The sequence below is a fragment of the Labeo rohita genome, chromosome 22, assembly GCF_022985175.1.
Source record: "Labeo rohita strain BAU-BD-2019 chromosome 22, IGBB_LRoh.1.0, whole genome shotgun sequence".
NCBI lineage: Eukaryota > Metazoa > Chordata > Actinopteri > Cypriniformes > Cyprinidae > Labeo > Labeo rohita.
Window position 1 is genome coordinate 31,416,572 of NC_066890.1, and position 27,213 is coordinate 31,443,784.

At 31.8% G+C, this 27,213-nt stretch overlaps 1 protein-coding gene across 3 annotated transcripts in view; it reads left to right on the forward strand.

Annotated features, from left to right (window-relative positions):
* The window catches only part of ncanb (neurocan b), a 212,692-nt gene that overhangs the window by 168,005 nt on the left and 17,474 nt on the right, over positions 1-27,213 (forward strand). For all 3 annotated transcript variants that reach the window (XM_051095274.1, XM_051095275.1, XM_051095276.1), the window contains exons 11-13: positions 20,376-20,534; positions 23,386-23,468; positions 25,576-25,720. In XM_051095274.1, the coding sequence (XP_050951231.1) occupies positions 20,376-20,534; positions 23,386-23,468; positions 25,576-25,720 (387 nt within the window). The remainder of the gene's footprint in view (positions 1-20,375; positions 20,535-23,385; positions 23,469-25,575; positions 25,721-27,213) is intronic.

Sequence of the window (27,213 nt, forward strand, 5' to 3'; positions counted from 1 at the left end):
GTGTTCGGAGCATGCTAATGATGCTAGAAACATGCTAACAGCATGCTAATCATGCTAGAAACATGTTAACAACATGCTAAAAAAGGCTAACTGTGCAAGCAGCATGCTAATCACATTAGCAATGTGCTAAAAACATGTTAACCATGCTAAAAACACATTAGCAGCATACTAACAACATGTTATTCATGCTAAAAACATGCTAGAAACATGCTAATCATGACAGTGATGTGTTTGGAGCATGCTAATGACTCTAGAAACATGCTAACAACATGTTAATCGTGCTAGAAACATGTTAATAATGCTAGAAACATGCTAGAAACTTGTTAATCATGGTAGAAACTTGATAGTAACATGACATGCTAACTATGGTGGAAACATGTTAGCAAACATACTAACAACATGTTAGTCATGCCAAAACATGCTAGAAACATGTTAATCATGATAGTAATGTGTTCGGGGCATGCTAATGATGCTAGAAACATGCTAACAACATGCTAATCATGTTAAAAACATGCTAATCATGCTAGAAACATGTTAGATAGCACTATGGCATGCTAACCATGGTAGAAACACGTTAGCAAACATATTAACAACATGTTAATCATGCCAGAAACATACTATAAACATGTTAATCATGACAGTAATGTGTTCGGGGCATGCTAATGATGCTAGAAACATGCTAACAACATGCTAATCATGTTAAAAACATGTTAACACAATCTAATCATATTAGAAACATGTTAATCATGCTAGAAACATGTTAGCACTATGACATGTTAACCATGGTAGAAACATGTTAGCAAACATATTAACAACATGTTAATCATGCCAAAAACATACTAGAAACATGTTCATCATGATAGTAATGTGTTCAGGGCATGCTAATGATGCTACAAACATGCTAACAACATGTTAATCTTGTTAAAAAAAATGTTGGCACATTCTCATCATGTTAGAAACATGCTAGAAACTTGTTTGAAACGTGTTAATCATGGTAGAAACTTGATAGCACCATGACATGCTAACTATGGTCGAAACATGTTATCAAACATACTAACAACATTAATCATGCTAAAAACATGCTAGTAACATGCTAATCCTGTTTGCAGTCTGCCGTTAGAAACATGCTAACATGATAATCATGTAAGAAACATGTTAACAACATGTTAATCATGCTAAACATGTTAGAAACTTGCTAATTATGATAGTAATATGCCATGCTAGAAACATGCTAACATGATAATCATGTTATAAACATGCTAGAAACATGCTAATCATGCTATAAATGTGCTAATCATGTTATAAAAATGCTAATCAGTTAATAGCTTATAGATTAATAGCTTGTTAATCATGTAATAAAAACATCATAGCAACATGGTAATATGTAAATTATGCGAACATTTTAAATTATGTTTTAGCACATTTTTCAAGCCAACTTAAAAGTTAGTTTGCGAACTTTACTCAGCTAGTTTATGATAATAATGTACGTGTTTTTTACATTTTTGCAAAAAAAAAAAAAAAAAAAAAACTTACCTCAAAGAACATGCGGGTTGCATCACCACCTTGTCACGATTTCTGTTCAACACAAATACGGCTTATTTCTCAACTGGAATGGCATTTCCAAATTACGCCTTGAGAGCAACAATCTGGATGTTTTTGTGCGTGAACAGTGGTTAATGTACACCCGCACACACCCTTTCAATAAGAATGATCAAAGAGGCGCCGAAGCCCGTGTCAGGTTAATTTGTTTGCTCGCCCAGTCTCTGGTGTAATGTGATTCAAAGACTGTCTGTTCTCATCACAACCACATCAGTCCTTTGAAGCTCACCTGCCTCCACCAGAAAACTCCAGTTTCCATGGCAACCACTACCAATGTCAATACACCAACACACCAACACCACCAAACCGGTCAGGTTCAGAGGCCAGTTGTTCGATACTCGCCGTAATGTGTGTATCAACAAACCCACTGAGGCAATTAATATGTTTCACTAATTGCAACTCTTACGGATGCTCAAATTGAAGTAAAAGCATTTCTAAACACATTAAACCATTGCATTAAAGCATTTCACAGCAATCCCTAATGTTTTTTTGAGGGAAAATGATCCCAATTGTCTTTAACATAGCTAGATTTCCATGAAGAAATGTAGCTTTTAGCACCTGCAATTTTGGCTCAAAAAGCTTCCCCGCTGGAAAACTCAAGACTACTCATGTCAGATCTTGAGGAGTACATGTACCTGGCAATTTCTGCTCATTTGGCTTTGTAAAACTTGAGAAACCGAACAGAAGAAATTCATAAACATGCACAGCGTGCTCCAAACGTTCTCTATTCTTCACGTGGAGCAAAAAACAGGCTAAAAACATGCTAGTAACATGGTAATTGTGTTACAAACATACTAACAACATGCCAGCAACGTTAATCATACTAAAACATGCTAACATTATGCTAACATGGTAATCATGCTAAAACATGCTAGCAACACACTGATGACTTTATCAACATGTTGACAACAAAATGTTAACAACATGGTAATGTTAAAACATGCAAGCATTATGCTAACATGGCAATCATGCTAAAACATGCATGCTAATCATGGTAATAACACACTATCCTAAAACATCAAAGTACTAACAACATGCTAATTATGTTAACGTGTCATCAACATGTTGATCATCTTAAAAGCATACATGCATAATGCTAACATGGCAATCATGCTACAACATGCTAGCAGCATGCTAATCATAGTAATAACACCATAATCATGCTAAAATCATGTTAGTAACATGGAAATCATGCTACCAATGTACTAACAACATGGTAATCATGCTAACGCGTTAGCAACATTAATAATCCTAAACACATGCAGGCATCCTTAAATACCAATCATGCTAAAACATGCTAGCAACATTACCAAAAAAACAACATGTTACCAACATGCTACTAACATGATAATCCTGCTAGCAATATGCCAGCAACATGTTAATAAACAACGTTAAAACATGCTGGTTAACATGTTAACAACATGTTAGTAACATGGTAATCATGCCATCAACATAGTAACATGTTAATCATACTAACAACATGCTAGCAAAATGCTAATCACACTATCAACATGCTATTCATGCTAACAATGTGTCAGCAACGTGTTAATAAACAATGACAAAACATGTTAACATGGTAATCATGCTAAAAACATGCTAGTAACATGATAATCATGCTACCAACATACTAACAATAAGCTAATCATGATAACATGTTAACATTATGCTAACATGGTAATCATGTTAAAGCATCCTAGCATCCTTAACATGCTGGCAACATGTTAATACTACTGAAAATGACAGCATGTTAACAAAATATTAATCATGCTACCAGTGTGCCAGCATCATATTAATAAACAATGCTAGCAACATGCTAATCACACCAATCATGCTAAAAACTTGCTAGTAACATAGAAATCATGCTATCAACATACTAACAACATGCTAATCATGCTAACAACATGTCAGCAGCATGTAACATGTCATCCTAAAAACATGCAAGCATTATGTTAACGTTAACCATACTAGAAAATTGTTAGCAACATGTTAATTATGCTAAGTACGTGCTAGCAACATGCTAATCATACTAGAAATATTCTAACAACATGTTAGCAAAATGTTGGGAATATGCTGACCACATGCTAATCATGCTAAAAAGATCTTAATGTGTTAATCATATTAAAAGCATGTTAACAACATGCTAATCATGTTACAAACATGCTAACAACATGCTACTCATGCTAGTAACACACTAATCATGCTAAAAACATGGTAATCATGATACCAGTGTACTAACCTAATCATGCTAAAAAAGTGCTAGCAACAAGCTGATTATGCTATCAACATGTTACCAACATACTAGTAACATGTTAATCCTGTTAGCAATGTTCCAGCAACATGCTAAGAACATGCTAATCATGCTAACAATGTGCCAGCAACATTAATAAACAATGCTAAAACATGCTAACAACATGGTAATCATGCTACCAACATACTAACAAAATGATACTTATGCTAATAATTTGCCTAATCGTTTTAACAATGTGCCATCAACATGTTAATCATGTCAGAACATGTTAACATTATGCTAACATGGTAATCATGCTAAGACATGCTAGCAACGTGTTAATCATGCTAATAACGCACTAATCATGCTAAAAACATGCTGGTAACATGGTACTCATGCTAACAACGAACTAACAACATGCTAATCATGTTAACAACATGCCAGCAACATGCTAATCATGTGCCAGCAACATTAATAAACAATGCTAAAACATGCTAACAACATGGTAATTATGCTAAAACATGCTATCAATATGTTGAACACGTTATTAATACGCTAATAATGCTAAAACATGCTAGTAACATGGTAATCATGCTACCAACATACTAACAACATGATACTTATGCTAATAATTTGCCTAATCATTTTAACAATGTGCTATCAACATGTTAATCATGTCAAAACATGTTAGCATTATGTTAACATGTTAATCATGGTAAGACATGCTAGCAACATGTTAATCATGCTATTAATGCACTCATCATGCTAAAAACATGTGGGTACCATGGTAATCATGTTAACAACAAACTAACAACATGCTACTCATGCTAACAACATGCCAGCAACATGCTAATAATGCTAACATTGTGCCAGCAACATTAATAAACAATGCTAAAACATGCTAACAACATAGTAATTATGCTAAAACATTCTATCAATATGGTAAACACGTTAGTAATACGCCAATAATGCTAAAACATGCTAGTAACATGGTAATCATGCTATCAACAAACTAACAACATGATACTTATGCTGCTAACTTGTCTAATCATTTTAACAATGTGCTATCAACATGTTAATCATGTCAAAACATGTTAGCATTATGCTAACGTGGTAATCATTATAAGACATGCTAGCAACATGTTAATCATGCTATTAATGCACACATCATGCTAAAACATGTGGGTACCATGGTAATCATGTTAACAACAAACTAACAACATGCTACTCATGTTAACAACATGCCAGCAACATGCTAATAATGCTAACATTGTGCCAGCAACATTAATAAACAATGCTAAAACATGCTAACAACATAGTAATTATGCTAAAACATTCTATCAATATGGTAAACACGTTAGTAATACGCCAATAATGCTAAAACATGCTAGTAACATGGTAATCATGCTACCAACATACTAACAACATGATACTTATGCTAATAATTTGCCTAATCATTTTAACAATGTGCTATCAACATGTTAATCATGTCAAAACATGTTAGCATTATGTTAACATGTTAATCATGCTAATACATACTAGCAACAAGTTAATCATGCTAATAATGCAGTAATCATGCTAAAAACATGCTGGTAACTTGGTAATCATGCTAACAACATGCCAGCAACATGTTAATCATTCTAACAATGTGTCATCAACATGCTGATCATGCTAAAAAAAATGCTAGCAACAGCCTAATCACCTTATCAACAAATTAACAGCATTTTAGTACCATGTTAATCCTGCTAGCAATATGCCAGCAACATGGTAACAACATGCTGATCATGCTAACAATGTTAGCAACATGGTAGTCATGCTAAAACATGCTAGTCATGATAGTAACATGCTAATAATGTTAAAACATGCTAGTAACATGGTAATCACACTACCAACATGCTAACATGTTATTCATGCTAAAACATGCTATTAACAACCTAATCATTCTAGAAACATGCTAGCAACATGCTAATTACGCCAAGAACTTCTTAGCAACATAATCATACTAAACACATTCTAACAACATGTTAGAAACGTGTTGGCAATATGCTGACAACATGCTAATAGTTTTAGAAACATGTTAATCTTGTTAAAACATGTTAAGAACATGCAAATCATGTTATAAACGTGCTAGCAACATGCTAATCCTGCTCACTTTGAAGAAATGTAGCTTTTAGCACATGTAATTTTGACTCTAATGGCTTTCCTGCCCATTGCTCCCTCTCAATCTACTCATGTCAGATCTTGAGGAGTACATGTACCTGGTAATTTCTGCTCAGTTGGCTTTGTAAAACTTGAGTAACCGAACAGAAGAAATTCATAAACATGCACGGCGTGCTCCAAACGTCCTCTATTCTTCACGTGGAGCAAATCATTTGCGAATTGAATAAAAAGCTGATTAGTGTGTGACATGCTTAATTAATCCCAGTGCTGCCGAATGCACTTCAAACCATATTTCATGCCACTTGCGTATGTTAATATCGTGCGCTCGTTCAGTTCTATATCTTTTCTTTTGAAACCCCAATCTGTGACGCAAATATTTGTTCAGGGAGAACAGAAAGCGCCTTTGAAAAACGGTTCACAGTCCCGAGTGAGGATGAAGGGACATTAATGTCGGTCGTGGCTCGCGAGTCACATTTTAAACCGATGCTTTCGATGCAGGAAACGGTCTACGAAGACTCCCGAGCACAACGCACACACAATTTCTGCATATATCTGTCCCTTCCCGCTCATAATTTAGTGAGTGCGAGCAATTCCCACCGTATCTGCCTGACTGTGAAGTATTTGTTAAGTCAAATGTGTGGGGAAGATTTATGAGCTGGAGTCATGCCTGATGCTTATTAACTTAGGCCCACCACAAAATCATTTTGTTGTCGTAGTCGGAGTTTGTCCCCGGTCTAGCGTGATAGCGCAAACATCCTAGCCAGTGTCGCTGTGGTTTTCAAACAGCCTTACTGTTATTGAGATATAATTATTTTAGAGTTCACAACACAGTTCCCCCCGGGATTTTTGTTGTTTGTTTGTTTGTTCAGCGTGAAGTAGCAGTGACTTCATGGGCATTTGTTACAGAAGCGAATGAGTTTAGTGTATTTATTTATTTATTGGAAAATTAGAACAATTATCTGTAAAGATATACATTTATATGTACAGTATAGATGTACATTTGTATATTATATATTTGATGTATTGTTTTATGTATTTAAAAAAATGCTGTGTGCTAATAGAGTAAACATGTTCGTTTTAAAAATGCATGTTAAAAAAATTCAAGTAATTCTAAAAAATGCTTTTATTTAATATTTGTTAGCATAAATATTAAATTATGTAATATAGTGTTCTTAAGGTTCTCTTTCTGAGTTTAACAACATTAAACAAGATCTAGTGAGTTTCTCAGTTTTTTTTTAAATTAAGTTAACTAATGCTAATTTAACTTTTTAAAATGTTTTTGTTTGTTAAATTTAATGTTATATAAAAACAATGCGATATTTGGCTGTCAAATTAATCATATCCAAACTAAAAGTTTTTGTTTACATAATATGTGTGTGTACTGTAAATATTATATATGTGCATATATAATACACGTATGTATATATGTGTGTATATGTATATATATTAGTGCTGTCAATCGATTTAAAAAATTAACTAATTTATCGCATTTTTCTGAATTTTTTCAGTTTTTAAATATACTTTTATATTGCAATAATTTCACATTCAATCGTCAAATTAATGTAGAAACATAAAGACAGTATATTTTTTAAAAGGTTCATTTTAACAACACATTTTTTTTTACGCTTTTAAGTTATATTTGTTTGTTAAATTTAATGTTACGCAAAAACAAACTTTTATATTGGATGTGATTATCTATCCATCGGTCTATATGTATATATATATATATATATATATATATATATACGTGTATATATATATATATATATATATATATATATATATATATATATACATACATATATGTATATATATATATATATATATATATATATATATATATATACATATATACATATATATATATATATATATATATATATATATATTAGAGCTGTGAAATCGATTAATCTCGATTAATCGCATCAAAAATAAAAGTTTGTTTACATAATATATGTGTGTGTATATATGTGCATATATAATACACATTTGTATATACGTGTGTACACATATACATATTAGTGCTGTCAATCGATTGAAAAAATAACTAAAAATTATTTAAATGAATCGTGATTAATCATTAAATATTTTTTAAATATACTTTTATATTACAATAATTTCACATTCAATCATCAAATTAATGTAGAAACAACATAAAGACAGTATAGTTTTAAACAGGTTCATTTTAAAAATACATATTAATTAACAATTAAACTCCACGTACCTGGCGGCAGTTGGTAGGTGCGTAAGGATCAAAATCAAAAGGTCAAAACTGAACAAAAATATTAAATAGTAATTCTAAAAATTAAGTTAATTAACTCATATATTTATTTAGGTAGCTTTTGTGAAAAAGCAATGACTTGATGTGCTTTTTAAAACTTTTTAAGTGATTTTTATTTGTTAAATTTAATGTTATTTTTTATTTTGGATGCTAATACATATATAGGCCTGTTGATTGATTTAAATATAAGTGCTGTTGATTGATTTAAAATTGTAAAAATGAAGTAATTTATTTTACAATTAATCAGGATTAATCTCACCTTACATTCAAAGTTTTAAATACACTTTTATATTGCAATCATTTCACATTCAAATGTCAAATTAATGTAGAAACAACATAAAGACGGTCTATTTTTAATATTTTTTCATGATTGAAGGTGAGTATCATTGATAACAATTTTACTGATGTCCCTAAGAGACTGTTATTTGTTTCCTAATATTTAACCATTGACTATAGCCATTTAACAGTACAGTAAAATTGAGAGCTATCAATTTTACCATTTATTAGACTTTAAAAAATAGCAGCTTCTAATTTAAGTGAACAATCGTCATATAAACCCATTATTTACCTGTGCCCTTCAGCAAGTAGGAAATATACAGAAATTAAATAAAGTTATCAAACACTGCACACTAAATTAAAAATAGATGAATCCTTAAAGCTACAAAAGTTATTGATTTTCTCTTTTTTTCTTTCTTTGATTAACAAACATCACAGCAGTTGGGTTATTAGCTTATTTGGCTGCTATTACTTTAAGACCTGCCACTGCTGTACATGATTTGGATCGCATACTTATAGTTTTATTCACGCTTTAATATGAAATGATACAGGCTACAGTGCGCACCACCGCATTTTTGCGTGCAATTAAAGCGCACGTGCTACGAGCACAGTATAATGGTAGACAGGACTAATTTTGAAAGCATAGAGTAGGTTCTACCAGAAAAACAATGTGACTACTTCATTTAATACAGAGTTTCTGATGGTGGTGAGTTCAATAGATGTATCTGCAAACCGTCAGGTTTCACAGTTTGAAGCCATCATGTAGTCTCAATCCATTCTGTCAGGCTGCAGTGCTGGACTGGTCAATATTTATAATAAATATTTGACAGGTTATTTTTGTATCCGGCTGTGTTGACTCGTATTGAGGGCAGAAAACAAATATTTTGTAAGAAAACAGAAGAAGCAGGAGATTGCATCCAGTATTGTACTGCTCTCCTGAGATCAGTCTAAAATAATTAGTTGATACAGAATATTGTGAAATAGGTAGTTAAATGGTAGGCAAACATTTTCTGCTCTCATATCTGCGGCATTTGCAAGCCACATCATGCCCTGAAGTCAGTTTCTGAGAAAATGACTATTGGAGCTTGCGTGTTTGTAACATGGTCAAACAATGCATCAAATCGACCCGACTGCATTTTCTTTTATCTTGAGAGAAGTTTTGTTAAGAGTAGCAGATTGATTGACAGCTGAAAAGAGTGGTGGGCATGTTACATGCTGTCTAGTCTGAGCTGGAAGCAGGCAGATCTGAAAATAATCAAGACAGACAGTGAGTTGTACCACTGAGGTCCTGCATCAACTAATATTGAGCACAGCCAAATTAATCACAGTCTTCTGGGTCTTTAGATAGTGTTTGCACTAATGAAGATTTCTTAATTATAACATCACATCAACAGGAGCGTGTGGTGAAGATTACTAAACGCGGGTGGTTGAGCAGAGTTACAAATTGCTGGCTTGTCTTTTTAAGCAAATTTTTTCTTTTTATGAATGCAAGTCAGAAACTCCTACATGGGAGTTCTTGCATATTCCATATATGGAGAACAGGAAGTTGAAGGTGGGGCAGCTAAAGCATACTAATGAGGTTTAAGGTCATATTGAAGTCATTCCAAAAAGTCGCTTACAGCATTTCTAGTAAGACTAGTGTAATTTAGACTAAATAATTAGCATTATTGAAATTGTTCTACAAAGTTTTATGGCACAAGTCCACATTATTTCCACGTTGGATTAAATAATGAACATTATCGAAGTTGTTCTGAAGAGTTTAATGGCACAGGTCCACATGCATACGCTACCTAATAATCTGTGTTAGATGCGCTCAGGGGGAAGAATCAAGTATTCATCAAGTTTCAGTCTTCATGCATCAGGGAGCCACGGCGTGAGGATTTTTTGTTTTAGGTTACCAATCAGGGCTGTGAGCCAGTGAAAATTGCTCCCTTCTGCTTGAGGAATGTGAATGAATGCTGTGGAGTGCTGGTGTTAGTGAAGCAGCTGGAAAAAGAGGAAGACATTACAGGAAGACGTGGCTGCACTTGGCAAATGTCCTAGTCTTGTTCCAGCAAAGCAGTTGTTGAAGTTTGGCACTGAAAGTACACAGAATTTCTAAAACTTTGTTTGGCAAATACATTTTTGCACTGTGAATGCCTTTAAAGCTGTAAAAAACTGCTCATGACATCCCAAAGGTCATCTTACATTAATTATATTAAGTTTTAATAAGGGTTGTGCACCATTCATCCTTGAATTGACATTGAAAGATATTTATGATGTATGAATTAGACCAACTGTGAATGTGACAGTGGATGAATGGATGGATGGATGGACAAATTGAACAAATGAACAACAGATGGGTGGATGGGTGGATGAGTGGATGGTTGGATGGATGGATGGATGGATGGATGGATGGATGAACAAACTGAACTAATGATGGAATGGAATGGATGGATGATGGAAAAATGTAACAAATGATGGATGGATGGTTGGACAAATTGAACGAACGATGGATGGACAAATTGAATGAACAAAGAATGATAGATGGATGGAACGATGGATGGATGGATGAATGGACAAACTGAACGAACGGTGGATGGATGGACAAATTAAACAAACGAACGATGGATGGATGGACAAATTGAATGAACAAAGAACGATAGATGGATGGACAAATTGAATGAACAAAGAACGATAGATGGATGGACAAACTGAACAAATGATGGATGGATGGATGGATGGATGGATGGACAAACTGAATGAACGAATGATGAATGGATGGACAAAGTGAACGAACAAACAAACGACGGGTGGATGGATGGACAAATTGAACAAAAACGTACAAACGAACGATCAATAGATAAATGGATGGATGGACAAACTGAATGAGCAAACGAACGACAGATAGATCGAAGGATGGATAATAGACAAATTGAACGAACAATCGATAGATCAATAGATAAATGGATGGATGGATGGACAAACTGGACGAGCGAACGATCGATAGATAGATAGATAGATAGATAGATAGATAGATAGAAAAATTGAACAAAATCCACAGATCATGAGATAAATGGATGGATGGACAAACTGAACCAGCAAACGAATGACAGATGGATGGATGGATAAACAAACAACGAGAGATCGAGATCGATAGACAGACAGATGGATGGTTGGATGGAAAGATGGATATATGAATGGATAGATATGAGATAGATGGGGAAAAACATTCTTGCTTGCTGTGCATCGAGGTTCTGTCAGCCTTGAGAATGAAAAGAGAAAGCAGTAGACTTGGTTGAGTTTTGCAATTTGATCAGCCCAAGACACCGGAACCACACTGAGTACAAGCTTCTGGATCCATTCAGCACTGTTGACAGAGTATTGTAATACAGTGGGAACGTGTCCAAATTGGTGCGCTCCAGCAGAGCCTGCCTTCTTATCTCCAGTCGCAGGAAGAATAGAGATGCTGGAGGCATTACAACTCACCGTTGGCATACCTTGGCACTCGGCCCAGAATAGGAATAGGCAGTTGTCACCGGTCCTCCACCTGAAAGCCTTTGCCCCAAAGCCTAGTGGGAGTTGCAGTGCTTTGAAGAAAGCAGCCCGACGGTGTTCAAAGCAGATGATATTGCTCACCGCAGGCTTTGCTTTCATATCCCGCGCTCATTAAACTGGTCCTTCTGCAAATATTTGCAAAAAGAGACCTGTGAAAGAGCGGCCAAGTGGAGTCCTTCATTTCTTTCTTCTTTGCGAGGCTCAACTGGTAAATCACGACCCAGAAATGGCTTGCAAGTCTGATAGGGTCATGCAGGGAAAACAATGCTAAATGTAAATAATAAAATGCATCAATTACATATCTAATTAGGATAGGAAAACAAACAAATGTTTTTCAACTTTAAAAATGATAATATATATTTGAGAAAATTATAATAAATATTTTGCTGCTGATGTAAAAGGCTGTGCAAAACAAACCATTAAACAAAAAAAAGCTAAACAAAAAACAAAGCAATACAAAAAGCAGAGCAAAGCAAAACAACAAAACAAACAGCAAATCAAAAAACAAAGCAAAACAAAGCAAAGGAGATCAACAGGAGAGCAAAAACAAAAGCGAAGCATAGCAAAACAAAAACCAAAACAAAATAGAAAACCTGAGCAAATCAAAACAACAAAAAAGCAGAGCAAAGCAAAACAGTAAGTAAATTGCAAAACAAAACAAAGCAAGCAAAACAACAAAACAAAAAAGTAAACCAGAAAACAAAGCAGACCAAAAGCAGAGCAAAGCAAATCAAAGCCAAGCGAAACCAAGTAAAACAGTAAAACAAGAAAAACAACAAATCCGAGCAAAACAAAATAGCAAAGCAAAAAGTAAACAAAAAAGAAAAGCAAAACAAAGCAAAGCATAGTAAAACAAAGCAAAGTAAAAAAAAAAAAAGGAAAATAAGCAAAACAAACCAAAATCTGAGTAAACCGAGCCAAACAAAGCAAAAAGCGAACAAACAAACAAAAAATAAATAAATAAAATTAAAAAACAAAAAGTAGAGCAAAGGAAAACAAAACAGAAAAAAGCAAAGCAAAAGAAAAAACAAAAAAAAAAAAAAAAAAAAAATCCAACATCTAAGCAAAGCAAAATAAAAGGAAAACAAAAAGCAGAGCAAAACAAAGTAAAACAACAAAACAATAAGTACACTGGAAAACAAAACAAAAACAAAAACAAAATCTGAACTAAGCAAAACAAGAAAGCAAAAACAAAAAAAATCTGAGCAAAGCAAAACAAAGAAAAAAATCAAAAAAACAAAGCAAAACAAAAAGCAGCGTAAAGCAAAGCCAAACAAAGCAGAGTAAAACAAAGCAAAGAAAAAAAACAAAAAGCTAAGTAAAACAAAACAAAATCTGAGCAAAGCAAAACAAACCAAAAAATAAAACAACACAAAAAGCAAACCAAAAAAAAAAAAAAAAAAAAAAGCAGAGCAAAACAAAGCAAAACAAAAAGAAAATCTGAGCAAAGTAAAATAAACAAAAAAAAAAAAACTAAATGTGAGCGAAGCAAAACATCAAACAAATCAAAACAAAACAAAAGCCAAGGCAAAACAGCAAAGCAAAACAAAAAGCAGTGCAAAACAAAACAAAACAAAGCAGAACAAAAGGAGAGAACAGCAAACAAAGCAAATCAAAAAAAGCGGAGCAAAACAAAACAAAACAAAACAAAAACAGGCAAAACGAAATAAAATCTGAGCGAACCAAAACAAAGACAAAACAAAAAGAAACAAAAAAAAAAACAGAAAAAATCAGAGCATAGTAAAACAAACCAAAACAACTAAACAAAAAGCAAAGTAAAACAAAAGCAAAACAAAACAAAATCAAGGCAAAATAAAAAAGGTGAACTGGGAAAAAAAAGCCAAACCAAAAGCAGAGCAAAGAAAACAAAAAGCAAAGAAACAAAATAACAACAAAATTAAACAAATAAAAAAATGAAAGAAAAAGCAAAGCACAGCAAAACAAAAAGCAGACCGATGCAAAACAAGACTATATCAAATACTGATTTTTCAGTCAGAGCTGTGGTACAGTATCTAGTGTGATCTCTAGCTTCTCCACTGTCCTGTTATTTTAAGGCAAAGAAAATAAATACAAATATTTCTACCTCTTTGAGAGACTCGATGACTCTCTTGGACACTAACAGTTTATGTGGAGCTCCTTTCGAGCGTGACACGCCGTCGCTCGGCACGTTTTCCTGATTAATGCTCGGCGAGTGAATGAGCAGCAGTTAAAAATAAAAAGGGCAAGTGCTTCCAACTGAGTGATTGGGTCATTTATCCCCATCACAATGTGATATTTTAGTGCTGTGGTTTCCAGACCCCTGATGATGAAGCATTCGGGGGTTGATTTTCAGGTGTCGCCATTACGTGAAATACGTTTTTGCTCTTTGCAAGAACAGAGGCTGTAAACAAGCGTAAGTAGATATGAGAAGCAATAGTGAAGATTACTGTTTCGGCCACCCCATTCTGTCTCGGCTGATGTGGCCAAGATCATCCGAGAGCGAGGAGTAATAAGCGCACGTTCACAGTTGTGAAAGTGATGGAGCGAGAACAGAGGGGCGAATGCTGGAACAAGGAGCGACAAACATGTTGCCGTTTCTGCTCGTGTACAGACATCATCCATATCTCTGGCAGGGAGATGCATGTTTATGGCCTCGATGGTACGGGCTGTTGGCGCACTTGATTTAAAGGGCCTGGCGCTTGTTAAAGCTGATGCGAGCCGAAAACACTCGGGTTTCATGCACTTACGCTCACAGCCACAAGGTGCATCAGCTTGGTTTATCGAGAGCAATTACAGGCCATCCGTGGGGAGCCCATTACGACGCTTGGCTTTGCGGCTCTGCAACTGGTGTAGGATCCATCCAGGAACTGATTTAGGATTTCCTAAGTTTAGAAAAAAAAAATGGACATGAAATTCTAAGCAGATAAAATCAGCTATTTTTAAATTGTGAGACCTGGATAAATAAAAATTGGTTTCGTTTTACATTTAGCTTATTTAATTTTTATGTATTTATAAGTAGAAAAAAATATTTGTAAAAATAAGCTCAAAGTTGTGACTGAATTTTGCTTTGCTTGTTTGTTTATTTATTTAGATTTAGATTATTTATTTTATGACCAACAGCATTCTCAGTGGGATTGAATATATTGTATGTATAGTGTCATGTTTTTAATTGTAAATTGAAAGAATATTTAAAAAAAATTAAGATAGAAACAGATTTTCTTTTTTTTTAGTTTTGTTTTTCTTTGTTTTTGTTTTGTTGTTGTTTGTTGCTTGTTTTATTCATTGCACAAACTGTTTATCCTCACTGCAGTTTATTTATTTGTTTATTTATTGGCTTTTTGCCTTTAAGTGACAGGGCAGTGAAAAAGAAAAAAGGCTACCGCTAAACAAAATCTGTATTTAATATAGTTTTGTTTTGTTTTTGTTTCTAAATATAAATTTTGATAGTTTCATCCTCTTGGCAGCCAATTTTTTTACTGCACAAACTGTTTATCATCCCTGCAATTGAACATTTATTTATTTATTTATTTGGCTTTTTGTCTATAAATGACAACACAGTGGAAAAAAGATGGGTCAAAAATCTGTATTTAATATAGTCTGGGGTTATTTTTACTCCTTTGTTTTATTAAATATATATGTGTATATATATATATATTCTAAATATGAATTTTGATAGTTTCATGATCTCAGCAGCCAATTTTATTCATTGCACAAACTGTTTATACTCACTGTAATTTAACCAGTATTTATTTGTTTATAATTGGCTTTCTTGCCTTTAAATTATAGTACTGTGGAAACAACAGATTAAAAATTGGTATTTAAAATAGTTTTTGTTTTGTTTTGTTTTGTTTTGTTTTGTTTTGTTTTGTTTGGATGCTTGTTTGTTTCTAAATAAATAAATAGTTTTTGGTTTGGTTTGGTTTCTAAACCAATAAATATTTTTTGGTTTGGTTTGGTTGCTTGTTTGTTTGTTTCTACATATGAAATGTTTATCCTCACTGTAATTGACTCGGTATTTTTAATTTATTTATTTGTTTGTTTGTTTGTTTGCCTTTAAATTATAGTACCGTGGAAAAACAACAGATTAATTATTGGTATTTAAATTACTCTGTTTTGTTTTGTTTGTTTTTGTGTTGTTTATTTTTTTTTTTTGTTTGGTCGCTTGTTTGTTTCTAAATAAATAAATATTTTTTGTTTTGTTTTGTTTTGGTTTATAAATAAATAAATATTTTTTTAGTTTTGTTTGTTTGCTTGTTTGTTTGTTTCTAAATATGAAATGTTTACCCTCACTGTAATTGACTAGGTATTTTTATTTATTTATTTATTTATTTATTTATTTATTTATTTATTTAGCCTTTAAACTATAGTACTGTGGAAAAACAACAGATTAAATATTGGTATTTTAAAAAGTCTGTTTAGTTTGATTTTGTGTTGTTTATTTATTTTGTTTAGTTTGGTTGCTTGTTTGTTTCTAAATATGAAATGTTTATCCTGTAATTAAACCTTTGTTAATTTATTTGTTTGCATTTTGTAAAAGGCTTTTTGCCTTTATATTATAGTGCCGTGGAAAAAAACAAATTAAATAATGGGTATTTAAAATTGTTTTTTGTTTTGTTTTGTTTGCTTGTTTGTTTCTAAATATGAAATGTTTATCCTCACTGTAATTGAACAGGTATTTATTTATTTTGTTACTTAGTTATTTGGCCTTTTTTGTCTTTAAATAATATGATAGTGGAAAAACAACCGATCAAAAAACAGGATTTAATATAGTCTGTTTTTTTGTTTGTTTTATTATTTTGCTTTGTTCAAAGCCTTTCGCATTAAAATGTATATGGGAATCAAAAATGTATAACAGCTATTTGCACTAGTGTAAATAACAATTAGATGCTATTCACATTAATTTAAATTAAAATAGCAGTATTTTTAGCAATATGCTATTTATACTAAGCAAATATCTATATGACAGCAAATATCTTACTGAGTGTAAATTATAATTTTTATTACAAATATTCAGTGGATGCTGTTTTGGGACAATAAAGCCCTCCCTACACCTTTGAAAACCTGTGAGGCATGTTATTTTCCACTTTTCAGTTATTTCCTTCATTTTTATAGAAAATAAATGCCTTCCTGATATGTGATGTAAAAAGAAGTTTGGCAAAAGACGGATTCGAAATTGAGTCGATCACATCAAAAAGTAATTGCTACACACTTTACTACTTATGCCACTGGAGCTGTTGTTGGTGGGCGGAGTTAGTGTAAATAGCCTCTGCCAACAAGGCGGGCTATTTGCACTTAAATAGATGCTCCAAAATTAGTCTGTAAAGTTTTGTTTATTTTGCTGTCCTACCCATATATTTGATGATTGCATTTTATTATCTACATCTAGCATTGTTTTCCCTACTATTCTCGACCCTATCAAACCTGCAAATTTTTTGGGGGGGTTGTCACCCACCATTTGAAAACTATTGTTACAGTAAACATTAGCTGTTGCCTTATAGATTAGCTAACGCTTTTCATCCTCCTTTGGGAAGCATGGCATGTGTTGTCTCAGATCCAGCATTTCAGCAGCAGTGAAAGAGCAGCCAGACTGTTTTCTCCCTAGAGAACAGAAAGCAACTTGAATGCCAAGGTGTATGAGAGAGAATCGTGATGCTTTTGTTCCAGGCAGTATTTTCTTTCAGGTTAAGCTTCAGGCTAGATCCCTCTGACTCAGGTTAAACGGGGCAGCCCTCAAAATGTAGCTCAGAATCTTTTGCGTTTGTGATCTTCAGGGAATGCATGTTGTAAGCGGAGGTTTTAAAACAAGAAATGCCATATATTTAAATAAAAAAGTTTTTGCAATCATTTCTGCCTAAACAGAATCTAAAATGTTTTTATTTGCCACACCTGCCAGTGGCGGGTGAATTAAGAAAATGTACTGGCTACAAAAGGTGATACTCAAAGGTCATAAAATGGTAATTTCGCATTTTTTTTAATGTATATATTTTACTGTTAATTATTATTGTTGTTATTATTATCATTATATATTTTTTTAATATTTATATTTTGTTTTATTTTTATTTTATTTTATTTTTCAACAATAGCGCTCACAGCACCGCATTGATTGTTACATATATTTAAATATTCAGATTTTTTTTTCATCAATAGCATTCACAGAACCACATACCAATATTATTATATTACATATATTTTGTAATTATTCAGATCTATTTTGTTTTGTTTTATTTTTGACCACTAGCATTTACAGCACCACATAACACTGATTATATTACAAATATTTGTTAAATATTCAGATTTTTATTTTTATTTTATATTATTTTATTTTTTGACCAAGAGCATTCACAGAACCACATAACAATGTTATTATATTACATATATTTTGTAAATATTCAGATTTTTTGTTTATTTATATATTTATTTTATTTTATTATATTTTTTGACCAACAGCATTCACAGCACCACAAAACAATATTATATTACATATATTTTTTAAAAATGTAGATATTATTTTATTTTTGACCACATAACAATATTATTTTATTTTATTATTGACCAATAGCATTTACATTATATTACACATATTTTTTTTTAAATATTCACATTTTTATCCTATTTTATTTTATTTTATTTTTGACCAACAGCATTCACAGCACCACATAACAATATTATTATATTAATTTTTTTATATATTTTGTTTTTTTTTTTGACCACATAACAATATTATTATATTACATATATTTTGAAATATTTTATTTTATTATTGACCAATAGCGTTTACGATATTATTGTATTACATATCTATTTTTTTAATATTCACATTTTTATGCAATTTTATTTTATTTTTAACCAATAGCATTCACAGCACCACATAACATTACATAATATTTACATATTTTTAAATACTTAGATATTATTTTATTTTTGACCACATAACAATATTATTATATTACATACATTTTTAAATATTTTTATTTATTTTATTATTGACCAATAGCATTTGCAATAGTATTATTTTACATGTATTATATATATATATATATATATATTTTTTTTTTTTTTTTTTTTTTTTTTTTTTTTTTTTTTTGACCAATAACATTCACACCACCACATAACAACCAGTTTTTTGCTTGAAGTGCTGAGGTTTATGAAGAAAAATCGTACTTTTGTTGCTCATAACTTCATTTCTTGGTGCAATTTAATGTCTGTGTCATCACAAGATATGAAAACTTAAATTTAGATGAATAATTTAATAATAAAATTTTCACTGAGGTAAAAATTTAGTGGCTTCTACCTTTGGCTTAATTCAGCCACTAAATCCACAAGTCGTTTGTTTTTAATGAAACTTTTGGTTTTGAGGGAACATGACTGGATTCTGGCTTTCCTACAAAGCTCCTTAAGCGTTTTCACCAGTCACTTCACTAAAAAAAAAAAAACCCTATGCTGGTTCACCAGCACCATCTAGGAAAGTATTTCCATCAGAGAAAAGCAAAGTATGACAACATTTTCATTCTGATCGAGAAAATGAGGAAGTGATGTGATTGACAGTCGAGGTTAACATTTCGGACACGCAGAGCCACGGCGACTGCAGTGGTCGTGGCGCCTTAAATACTTTCTTGCGGTACATTCTGTTCCTCTGCCCCGCGTTCTGCATGCTAAACAGAGCCCCGTACGGGCCAATTTGCAGCAGCCAATTTACCAACGTCGCTTTGAATTTGCTAGAAGTAAAAAAGGCAGCGAAGTGCTCGAAGCTTCATGAAATGGGAAGTCTGGGACGCTAAAACCTTCACGCTCATACACAGACACAAATGTACGAAGCCGCGCGCGCTCAGAAAAGCACCGATTATCTGTTCGTCATGCGTCCAGATGTGCTACCGAGTCCCGGAGGCCTAGAAACAGAGACAGTTCTGACAGGGATGTGACAAGGCTTAATTAGCCGTTGAACTTAGCGGCGGAAGACGCTTCTCTAGATTGTTGTCATTTGAATAGATTAAGACGTGGTTTTGCTAATGCTAAACTGCTTATGTTCACAGCCGCGGATTAGAGTGACACAACAAAGAAGGCCGAATAAAGCGCTCGAACGTGTCAGAAGAGCTAAAGTTGAGTGCTAAAGTAGGCTAGCACGTCGCTGTGTGTGAGATTAATCGCTGAATGGGCTATTTTAAACATCCTGACAGACTAAATGCTAAAAAATTCATGCTAATCTTTCAACTTTTTCCTCACATTGTTATGCTAATTGCGTCAGTTGTGTTGAAGGAATGTTAAATGCTAACAACTAGTGTTTTCTGTACCTCACGATCTTTTTCGATCTCCTGGCAGATACTGAGGGTTGCGAGCACAACTGGAGGAAGTTTCACGGTCACTGCTACAGGTATTTCACCCGCAGACACACATGGGAAGACGCGGAAAAGGACTGCAGAGAGCACAGCGGTCACCTGGCTAGCATCCACTCCACACAAGAGCAGGACTTCATTAACGGTTAGTATCGGGGTTCATCCCAGACGGAGTCACGAATACAGTTATGTAATTAAAAAAAAATAATAATAACTGTTCAGAATTCAGAAGTTCGTTAAGATGGGTCTTTGAAAAGCGTTTATTTGATTGAAAATACAATAAAACAATAATATTTTGAAATGTTATTACCCTTTATAGTTAGTGTTTTCTATTTTAATTTAGTCTCAAATTAAATTCGTTTCTGTGATTCAAAGCGGAATTTTTAGCATCGTTACCCGATTTTTAGAAATCATAAGTGGCTAATTTGCTTCTCAGGAAACATTTCTTATTATCAGCTTTGAAAATAGTTCTGCTGCTTATAAATTTTGAGGAAACTGCAGCATTAACAGCATATACCAATCAACATTTCGAAACAAAGTACTAGTGTCTAAAAAAAATGAAAATAAAAATATTTTAACAATTTTTCAGAATTAATTTTATTCATTTGGTTGCTCATATTTTCATTTTGGTGGTGTAATGTGATGAATATTTTGTGTATGATTTGTTTTATTTTATTTCACTTATTTTTTTTATTTTTTTTATACTAATATAGTTTAAAAATAATAATACATTTTTAAAATAATTTCTATGAAGTAGTTTTATTAATATTTTCATTTCTCATATTTTCATTTTGGTGGTGTAATATGATGAATATTTTGTGTATTATTTGATTTATTTCATTTTATTTTATTTGCTTTTTTTTTTTTTAACCAGTAGCATTAACAGCATATACAAACCAATACTTTAAACATATACTAATGTAGTTTAAAAATAATAGTTATAATAAAAGTATTTAAATAATTTCTATGAAGTAATTTTATTAATTAGGTTGGTTGTATTTTTATTTTGGTGGTGTTATGTGATTAATATTTGTGTGTGATTTAATAAGTTTTTTAATTTCATTATTATTATTATTATTATTATTATTATTTTACATTTTATTTAACTTTATTTTATTTTATTTTTTAATTTAATTTATTTTATTATTTTTTTTACCAATAGTATTAACAGCATATACCAACCAATATTTTGAACAAATACTACTGTTGTTAAAAATAATTTATATATATCTATATAAATAGATAGATAGATATTTAAGAATTTGTATTAATTAATTTCAATTATTTGGTTGCTTGTAGTTTCATTTTGGTGGTGTAATATTTTGTATTTTATTTTATTTTATTTGCATTTTTTTACCAACAGCATGAACAACATAATTTAATAATTAATAATAATAACTAAACAAATTTTAATTAAAACCAATTTTAATAATAGCAACCAATATTTTCAACAAATACTAGTCCCGTTAAAAAAAAACTACTACTAATAATAATAATACAAATAAAAATATTTTAATAATTTTTAAGTAATTTTATTAATTTGGTTGCTTGTATTTTAATTTAGTTGGTGTAATATGATGAATATTTTATTTTATTTTATTTATTTATTTGCTTTTTTTACCAATAGCATTTACAGCATATACCAACCAATATTTTGACCAAATACTAAAGTCATTAAAAAAATAAAAATATTTAAAAAATTTAAATTAAGTAATTTTATAAATTTGGTTGCTTGTATTTTCATTTTATAGGTGTAATGTGATGAATATATTGTGTATGATTTGATTAATTTTATTTTATTTTATTTTTACCAATAGCATTAACAGCATATGCCAAACAATATTTTGAACAAATACTAATGTTGTAAAAAAATAATAATAATAATAATAATAATAATAATAATAATTTTAAATAATTAAGTTCATTAATTATTTGGCTGCTCGTATTTTCATTTTGGTGGTGTAACGTGATGATTATTTTTTGTATGATTTGATGAATTTCCTCATAAAATGTTTGTCCTTACCTTTTTGTTTTATTTATCCATCAGATCCAGTTTATATTCACATTTACCATTGATAAGTGTACAGTTTGGACAGATTAACATCGATTTGCGGCACCAAATCAATTGCAAGTCATTTTTTTAAATAAATAGTCATTAAAAAAAAAGTCCCTCTGCTCAAAATCATTAGCAACCGACTGGTAGTAGCAAATCACGGTTCACTCTCATTAAACACAAACTAATTTCTAAATTCTGTATTTTGCGTAACCCTGTTCTTCACGGGACATAAATCAGCAAATAGCCGGTATCTGTGGCTAATCTTTGTCTGTTTTACCCAATTAGCTTTGACTAAAACTATTTGCGTAGCCCAGATTCATTAATATCCAGCCAGATAACTAAGACAAGCGACAGGACCGCTGACCTCCCGCACGCCACAGATTGCATTATGTCTCCCGCCCCTAGTCCAGCCTAAATCTGGCATAATGACGCTCGGTGTGGCCCTCTTACAGCACGCTGTCTGCACACCGAGCCACGGCGCTCACCAAAAGTGTGTTTAATCGCCTTGAAAATGGACATCTCCACCCCTGCAATAAAGGGGGCACAGCCATTAGGAAGATTAATGGGCCCTGTAATGATGTTAATCAGTAACACCATGATTGAAATTCCATTACAGCCAGACCAAAAAAAAAAAAACCTCACAAATGCATCTTGGGGACGATCTGATGGTTTCTGGCTTGAGCTTGAATTGTGATTGTGATAACACCATCGTTCGGCTCCCAGTGGCCCTGTAGGACACATAAAGCAGACTACTACGAAAGGGGGAGCATTAGCTCTGCATTTTATGATAGTAAGACTCTATTTACTCATGGTATTAAACTGGTCTACTTGGTTGCTGGTTACACCTGGTATTGTGTTTTCATCAGATATATGGTGAAATATGTGTGTTTAAAATATGTGCTGGATTTAAAAACTTGCAAAAACCTGTTTTTTTTAACAGGACTGTGCCATGAAAACACATGGATTGGGCTGAATGACAGGATGGTGGAAGATGACTTTCAGTGGACCGATAACATGGATCTGGTGAGCCTGGCACAATCAGTATAAAATTTATACAAAGTATACAAATTTGTGCAATATTTTATATTGAAATTAAATGTTTAACTGAAATATCTAAATACTTTTATCCTAAGTAAATATAGCATTTAATATAAATATTGAAATGAGCATTTATTTTTATATTTTAGTTGATTTTGTTAAATAACATTTTTATATCTTTTATTTTTTGCGTATTGTTAATAGATGTTTTATTGGATTATTTCTGTATTTAAACTAAATACTTAATAGAAATATTTATATAATTAAGAAATAAAGCCTTATATTTATATTTTATGTAAGAATTTAAATAACATTTAATTTAATTGTTTTGTAATTTAGCTTTTATCCATTAACAAATTAAAATTAATGTATAATTTATTTGTGTATTTAAAATATATAATAAATTAAATTTGCTTTTAATATAAATATTTAAATGTAATTTAATTTAATATTTTTCAAATTGTGCATTTTAAATAATAATAATAGTAATAATAAACCTTATTTTATACAGCGCCTTTAAAAGAAGCATCTCTAAGCACTTTACAAACATAAATAAAATAATACAGTTAAAAGACAAATATTTAAGCGTATTTAATATTAGCTTTTTATTTCATTTTTGTATACATTTAATTCATTCATGTATTTTAAAAAAAAGTTTTATTAAAATATCTATATATTTTTATTCATGTGTTTTCAATAGATGTTTTATTGGATTATTTCTATAACCAAACTAATTATTTAATTAAAATGTTTATATCTATAACCAAACTAAATATTTAATTAAGATGTTTATATCTATCTACAAATAAAGTATTATATTTAATATAAGAATTTAAATGAACATTTTATTTTAATATTTAATTAGATTTGTTTTGTTTTGTTTTGTTTTTAGCCATCAACAAATGAAAATTAAAAAATAATATATAATTAATTTGCATGTTTAAAAGGGACAATAAATAAATAAAATGTTATATTTAATTTAAATATTTAAATTGACATTTATTTTAATTTTTATTTAAAAAAAAAGCATTTTATTTGTTCATGTATTTTAAATACCTGTTTTATTTAAATATTTTTATAGTTATTCTAGATATTTAATTGAAATATATCCATCGACAAACTAAATATTACTTTTAATATAGTTTTTATTTAATTAAATATTTAATTTTAGATACATTAATACATTGCATTTTAATTATTGAATTATTTTAAATAGATGTTTTATTGAGGTCTATATATTTTATTATCAAGTAAAATGTTTAATATAAGAAGGAAATTATTTTTTTATATTCTGTTTTTATATTTTTTCTTTTTCTTTACATTTTATTTGTATTTTATGTATTTAATATATTTTAAATAGACTTTTATTGAAATATCTATATTGAACAAATATTATGTTTAATATAAATATATTAATTAACATTTTTTATTGTATTTATTAATTTAATTTTGTGTATAATCTAAAATTTTATTAGCTTTATTAATGTTTAATAAAAATATATTAATTAACATTTATTTTAATATTTATAGGATTTTGTTTTTAATTTAATTTTTATTCACCAATCTATACATTTAAAATAGACAACACATTTTTTGTTGAATTAAATATTAGACTTTAGTTATTAAGCTATTTTAAATAGATATTTTATTGAGAACTTTATATTTAAACAAAATATTTAATTGAAAAATATATCAACATATAAAACATATGCATAAAACATATGCAACGTATAAAATACCACATTTAATATACATTTTAAAAATAATATGTGGTAATAATATATGATTTATAATAAAATGCACATTTTAGTATAAGTATCAAAACATACAGTACAATGAATCACTTAAACTAATCACAGTATGATAATGCAAGCAGTATGATCAGAAAAATGCAAATGGACACTCAAGTTTCTCTTTCAAGTTTTCAAACCATTTAGGCAGCAAACAAGTTTATATAATATATTATATCAGGCCCATTAGGAGTATCTGAAAACCCATTTATAATGCAACGGATATATAAGACGGTACACGAAATACCTAGTAAAGCCATGGGATTGAATTTAGGCCTGAAATATCCCTGTTCCTCCCCCAGCAATATGAGAACTGGAGGGAGAACCAGCCGGATAATTTCTTTGCGGGCGGAGAGGACTGCGTGGTGATGATCGCCCATGAGAACGGCAAATGGAACGATGTGCCCTGCAACTACAACCTGCCCTACATCTGCAAGAAAGGCACAGGTGAGGGAAAAGAGGACAAATACTGTCCCGCCCGCTTTAAACCACACTGTACTGTTTCCTCCAGTGCTGACCTCCTTTTGTTAACTTAAAGGATTAGTTCACTTCCAGAATAAAAAATCCTGATAATTTACTCACCCCCATTTCACCTAAGTTGTTCATGTCTTTCTTTCTTCAGTCGAAAAGAAATGAAGGGTTTTGAGGAAAACATTCCAGGATTTTTCTCCATATACTGGACTTCAATAGGGATCAGTGGGTTGAAGGTCCAAACTGCAGTTTCATTGCAGCTTCAAAGGGCTCTACACGATCCCAGCTGAGGAATAACGGTCTCATAGGCTCATCTTGCACTATTTTGACCGCACGCGTTTCATAGGCAGAAGTACCGACCCAGTGTTTACAAAGTGAACGTGCAAAGAAAGTCAAACGCCCTTTTCACCCTACCCTACCTTTTTAAACCGAAGTACACAGATGAAGAACAAACCACGATTGACCTTTTCAACGTGATTACTTAATGCATGAAGTCCACTATATGGAGAAAAATACTGGAATGTTTCCTCAAAAGCCTTAATTTCTTTTTGACTGACGAAAAAAAGACATGACCATCTTGGATGGCATGGGGATGAGTAAATGATCAGGACATTTTTATTCTGGAAGTGAACTAATCCTTTAGTTCACTACCTGATCTTCATGAGATGTTCCTATATTCTCTTTCATTTATATCTCATTGGATTGAAATTCAAGCTGCTGCTTTTGTCATTACTTACTTTGATGTCATTCAGAAACCCTGTTGTAATTGTTAGAATGATCACAGATCAGCGATCTCCACGTAACACTGATCGTGTAGGCCAAAACGTAAGTCATTGAGACTTGAAACTTTGAGGGATAGTAGTACTCATAACGCCTACAACGTCACCAAGTCTCGCCCCAATCGGCCTGATGGGGGCGCTACAGCGATCAAAAGTACAAAATCGCTCATAACTCCTAAACTGTCAGTCGTTGGAATCCTTTGCTCGCGCAGGACAAAACGTGCGCCTCAGATTCAATCGTGAGCCTGGCAAAATTTTTGTGTATTTTGGATTTTTTGCGAAACCAAACTAGTTTTTTCGCCCGATCGGAACCAAACGAGTGCAGAAAGATTCTCTGGAGAGTGAATATCAATAATTATCAAAACAAAAGTTGAACTTTCGACTCAAAAATGCGATACCTTCGCCTAAATCAGAACACATATGTAAGAGCTGTATTTGAGGTTGCAGGACAAAAATCATGGAGCTTGGCCACTTGGTGACGCTATATGAGGGGAATAAATCCTAAGAAATGGCTGATAAATCCTATCACCATGAAAATCACTGTGCACGGTCTTGGTCCAAAGTGCCACAAGTGTCTATAAAGACATTTGCGTATCTCAGAAAAAAAACATGCCATTGGCGGATGAAGTTTGAGCACCTGTTAGACAAGGTTAACGGAGGCAAGTCAGAATGAAACTCGGAACCACTGCT